Source organism: Cantharellus anzutake (assembly GCF_015039405.1).
Source record: "Cantharellus anzutake strain C23 chromosome Unknown EI90scaffold_83, whole genome shotgun sequence".
In the NCBI taxonomy this organism is placed as follows: domain Eukaryota; kingdom Fungi; phylum Basidiomycota; class Agaricomycetes; order Cantharellales; family Hydnaceae; genus Cantharellus; species Cantharellus anzutake.
The window spans coordinates 90,156-95,612 of record NW_024067033.1 but is presented as its reverse complement, the minus strand read 5'-3'; the positions used below and the strand labels follow the sequence as shown (position 1 = coordinate 95,612).

General features: G+C 55.2%; 1 protein-coding gene across 1 annotated transcript; it reads right to left on the bottom strand.

The window, feature by feature from the left end:
* Window positions 1–4,162: 4,162 nt before the first annotated feature.
* Window positions 4,163–4,744, bottom strand: EI90DRAFT_2939372 (uncharacterized protein; the record flags this gene model as incomplete). The annotated part of the gene is made up of 1 exon (XM_039055228.1): window positions 4,163–4,744. A coding segment is annotated over one exon (582 nt), but the record flags the coding sequence as incomplete, so codon positions are not given.
* Between the last annotated feature and the right edge of the window lie 713 nt (window positions 4,745–5,457).

Below are 5,457 nucleotides of genomic sequence, written 5' to 3'. Positions count from 1 at the left end.
GGGTTTTCATAGTGTGGCCATTATTTCTCCTACACCGCTCAAACTTGCATTTCTCTGGCTTCAGGAAGAGCCTCCTCTTTCGCAGCGTCTCCAGGACTTCTCGGACGACCTTCCGGTGCTCCTCCAGGGTGGCCGTGAAGATGAGAATGTCGTCCATGTAGCAGATAACGACTTCCCGGTCGATGAAATCCCTAAGGATGTCATTCATCATAGTTTGGAAAGTCGTGGGGGAGTTACACAGCCCAAAGAACATTACCATAGGCTCGAACAGCCCTCGGTTAGTCGCAAATGCTGCCTTCCATTCGTCCCCATCTTTGATCCGGACGTTGTTAAACCCCCAGTGCAAGTCCAGGGCAGAGAAGTACATATTTGGCATTCCGGAGGCGGGCGAGGACGTCCGAGATGAGTGGGAGTGGGTACGAGTTTTTCACGGTGATCTCGTTCAGCTTCCGGTAGTCCTGTACCAGGCGCAGTGATCCATCCTTCTTCTTGACAAAGAAGACTGGTGCACCCATCGGAGACTTAGATGGTCGTATCCACCCGTTCTGCAGGTTCTCGTGCAGGAACTCGTCCAGTTCTTTCTGCTCCGGGCGCGAGAGGGGGAAGGTCTTCCCTCTGGGCAGTTTGGCGTCTGGTACCAGGTCTATAGCGTGATCCCAGGGCTTCCAGGGGGGCAACTGGTCGAAGGCCTCTTTTGAGAACACATCCCGGAAGTCCTGGTAGTGCTCTGGCACCAGCGTCTTGAACGATGCGGGCTCTGCGTCCGGGTCACGGGCCTCCTGGGCCATCCGCTGAGAGGGGGTCATGGTGGCCCTTAGGTCGTGTCCCCAGCCGGGGGGATGATTGCAGCGTAGATCCCATCCCCCGGCTCTAGTACAGGGTCCTGGTCGTTTCGTGCTCACGGCTGTCTACAGGCGGACAGGCAGCGGGACATGACGACTTTCTGTCAAGCCCAGTCTACCTCTGGGTTGTGGTGTAGCAGCCATGAGTGCCCTATGATGAGGGACTGTCGTCCCAGGTTTGCAACTGCGAAGCGGGCGCGCTCTGTGTGTCACCCAAACGTCAGGAGGGCTTCCAACTCTTCGGTTATGGCTCCATTCTCGTTTGGGGTTCCGTCAATGTTACGGATGGGAATGGGTTGTGGGAGAGGGGTTGTCTCGAGCTTGTGCTTCCGGACGAACTCAGGGCTTACGAAGTTCCCAGTGGCTCCTGAATCTAGGAGGGCTGATACCAACACTGATGCGAGGGAGGTCAGGGTGGTTAGTTTCACCATAAGGTTGAGGGATCTGGGGGATTGCTTGGAGAGGACATAGATGGCTGGCGGGGATACTGCCACTTCGGGTGCCGTCTCTATGGTTCTCTTACTCTCACGGGTCGAGGATGCGTTTTTTCTCCTCTTCTTGGCAATAACTCGGTGAAGCTTTGGCATTGGCATTGACTCACGCACGCTGCGGTATTTACATGAGCTATCTTCTACAGGCGCCTGGGACGCATCCCTCACCGGCCACCTTCCTGAAAATCCCCCTGAGCCTCCATCTCTGGCTCTTCAGTTAACTGCCTCTTCAGCCCTTCCATCAGCGCCCGAAGATCCTCAGGGTGGAGACGTCACGCCTGGCGGACTCTGGGGTGTAGGCAGTCTCGTAGGATGTGCCCTTGGGTGTTACAGTTGTAGCACCATCTCTGGTCAGTCTTTGAGCAGTCGAGGTCCATCGGTTGGGGGCCTGTCCCTGTCGTGGGGCGGGCTACTGGGGTGGAGGGTGGAGGCAGTGGTGCAAGTTGTGGGGGCCCGGGCGTGGGTCGTGCCTGTGGTGGGGTCATGATTGACGATGGTCGAGTTGGCGGGAGCGTGGGCTTGGGTGGGAACGCGCGCGGTTGAGTGGCCTGGAACCGTCACCACTGGTTGTCCAGGAGCGTGGCTTCGCGTTTCCACTCGGCCCAGGTAGTGGGCATGGGGCAGAGCCGGTATATGCTCTCCCGGAGGCGGGAGTTAATCGCCTGCTCGAAGTGGTCAACTAGTCCTACATCACCCAGCCTTGAGGCGGGTCCCAATATCTCGAACTCCTGGATCACTTTGTCCACGGAGTCGCTTCCCTGGCAGATGGCTGCCAGCTTCTGTCTGGCTGTGGCTTCCCGGTTCGGGTCCTGGAACATGGCATCGAGTTCTGTGTTGAACTCGTCCATGGTGAGGGGGGGGGAGCCGACCGTCAGCAGCGTGATTGTGCGTTGCGTGGCCCATGCCCCTGCGGGTCCTCCTTTCATGTAAGACAACACGAAAAGGATCTGGGAGAGGGCGGTGGGGAACTCAGCCGTGCGAACGTGGAAATAAATCCCGCACTCGGCCTTAAAACGGTCGAGGTCCTCACTAGCTCCTGAGAAGGGAGTGGGGGGGGGTGACCTTAGGTGGTTTGGGTCTGGGTGCAGGTGTGGGTGGGGGGTGGTTGCAGGCCTGGCTCTCCACAATGGCCTGGAGCTCTTGGAAGTGAGCCAGCAGTTCTTCATACTGCTCTTCTGACACCATGGCTGGGGAGGCAGGGGAGATGGGGGAGGCGGGGGAGATGAGGTTGAAACCTTCTTCTGCTGTCAGGGACGCGTCCGGGGTAGAGGGGGTCCGGATGTATCGCCCGGCAGAAGGGCCCTCGCGGGGTGCGAACCGGGCATGCGTGCTGGTGGGTCCGGGAAGGGACAGCAGTCCCTGGCCACTTAGACTGAAGTGGAGAATGTGAGAAGAAGGTTACTTCTTCGGTTCCCACTTCAGGTACATTTATGTACATGTGGCTTGAGTCACATGACGAGTGCCACGTCACCCTCGGAGACAGCCGCAGGCATCCGGGTGTCCCTGTGGGGGATCCCGAGAGCGTCCGCTGCATGCATGCGTGCTGGGCACAGCAGGGAGCTGTCCGGGGTGTGTGGGCTGGATGGGTCAATAGTACATTGATACAAAGGAAGGTGGTCCATGTAGATAGAAGGAAATAAACAAGAAAAGGAAGAGAGAGAAATGAGATAAAGAAAGGGGAAGAAAGAGAGAAAGGAAAGGGGAGGAGAGACAGAGGAAGGAGGAGGGAGAGGGTTGGACAGCGGGGAGCGGGTGTGGTGTGGCCGGGTGGGTCCGGGTGGGCTCGGGTCAGGCGGGTGTGCCCTGACACTTACCTCCTTTTGGACGTATCACAGGTTCTGCCTTATGACCTTCGGTACCACTCCGCTTCTGTCATCCCTTTGTTCCCGTTCGGATGCCTTCGTTCCGATTCGGATCCCCTTTGTTTCCTTGTGCTTTCACCCCCTCCATTATATATATTGGCACTTGTACATACTCGTTTTAGCACTTAGTCTAAAATCGACCTGAAATGCCCCCTAGAGACTTCCTGCTCACCTACTGTGAAATTAAGGACCAAATGGACAAACAGCAATGGCACAGCGCTCCACTGTCAGGGCACACCCGCCTGACCCAGGTCCACCCGGACCCACCTGGCCACACCACACCCGCTCCCCACTGTCTATCCCCCTCCCCCCTCCTTCCTCCCTCTCCTTCCCCTTTCTTTATCTCTTTCTTTATTTCTTTCTTTTCATCTTCCTCTTCCTGTTTATTTCTTTCTATCTACATGGACCACCTTCCTTTGTATCGATGTACTATTGACCCATCCGGCCCACACACCCTGGACGGCTTCCCGCTGTGCCCAGCATGCACGCATGCAGCGGACGCTCTCAGGATCCCCCACGGGGACACCCGGATGCCTGCAGCTGCCTCCGAGGATGATGTGGCACTCGTCATGTGACTCAAGCCGCATGTACATAAATGTACCTGAAGTGGGAACCGAAGAAGTAACCTTCTTCTCACATTCTCCACTTCAGACTGAGTGGCCAGGGACCACTGTCCCGGATCGGGCCCACCAGTACGCACGCCCGCTCCACACCCTGCGACGGCTTCAGTGCCGGACATTACCCCCGGGCCCTCTCGACCCCGGATGCGTCCCTGACATCCACTTGAGTCACTGAGGCCAAGGTCCCTCCTTGCTAAGTCTCCAGTTCCCCTCCGGAATCGTCTGCCCTCGCCCAGTTCTAACACAATCATCAAAACTTCATCAATGAATAAGTAGTCCACACCACTCCAAGAGTGCATTAGATCTGTACGACTTCGAGAGCCATTTGACTTGAGCATGAGGTTCAGCTGGGACAAATTGAGGGGAGAATGCAAAGTGCTGCCATTGATGTTCTTGGCTGCAGCACCAGTGAAAGCACATATGCGGAAACGGCGGCTCTCATTCATCTTCATGAAAAATGCAGATAAAGCTTTGATCACTTGCGATTTGCCCGTCCCCCCAGCTCCACCCATATACATGTACAACAGCCCACGTTCAGAATGTAGGAGGATTGCATGATCGGTGACCAAGTGAAATGCATGATTTTGTTCCAGGTTAAGACCATATGCAACAGAAACAGACTTGAGTACCCCTTGAATCGAAACAGGAGAGTCCGGTGATGGGTGACAGATTATTTGAGGGAGGAACTCAGAAGTAGATCCATGGTGTAATGAACTTTTGTTTATCAGAGAGGCACCCACACCACCGGGTGTCAGGGAAGGGGAAGTGGACGATGCATTAGCACTGGTTGTTGCTTTGAGAGCTTCCTTCACTGCTTGCTTTCGCAATTTGTAATCATCTGACCACTTCAACTCGAGTGCACCATCATCTTCTACATGCTGAGCAAATGGCAAGTGGAGGGACAGACCGGGGGAATCCGCAGGAAGCATGAGTGCATCAGCCAGGATTTCCTCCATCATGCTATCAATAAATAAACCTGCTTCCATGGCATGGTGAATCACATTGTGAATGTCCAAATCATTACCAAGATGTTGTCAGGGGACAGACCCTGGGTCCCCATGACCCCTCTCTATGGCCCACAGTCTAACCTGTGAACAGCCCTGTCCAGGGCACAACTCTACTGTGGGTAAGAAAGTGTTATAAACAAAGGGGCAAGTAGATACACTTGCCTACTGTGGGTAAGAAAGTGAGAAGAAGGTTAACTTCTCACTTTCCCACAGTGGCCCCAATATGGAGAAAACTTCCGGGGATACCCGGAAGTCACATGAGGTGGGATCCGGGGTCGGATCATGCGGCACGCAGAGCATGCGGTGCAGCAATGTGCGCAGGAAGTGGAGCGGGTCCGGACGCGGGTCCGGGTCCGGGCTAAGTCAGGGTATGTGCCCTGACAGATGTGTATTGTTCCCTCGCTCTTCCACCTCAAGCAGGTGATAAAGAATGGTCTGATCCTCATCAGCATCTGCATCCTCATTGTTTCCCAGAGTGTGGTCAGGAAAGTTAGTAGCTGAAGGGGCAAGTGTTCCTCGAGAACGAGAGCAGCGGTTCACATAATCTTGATCTCGACTGTCTTTACACCCATGTAATACTTGAATGTTGTCAATCACACTTTGAATTTCTGGCAATGTGGTTAGCAAAAAAGCGT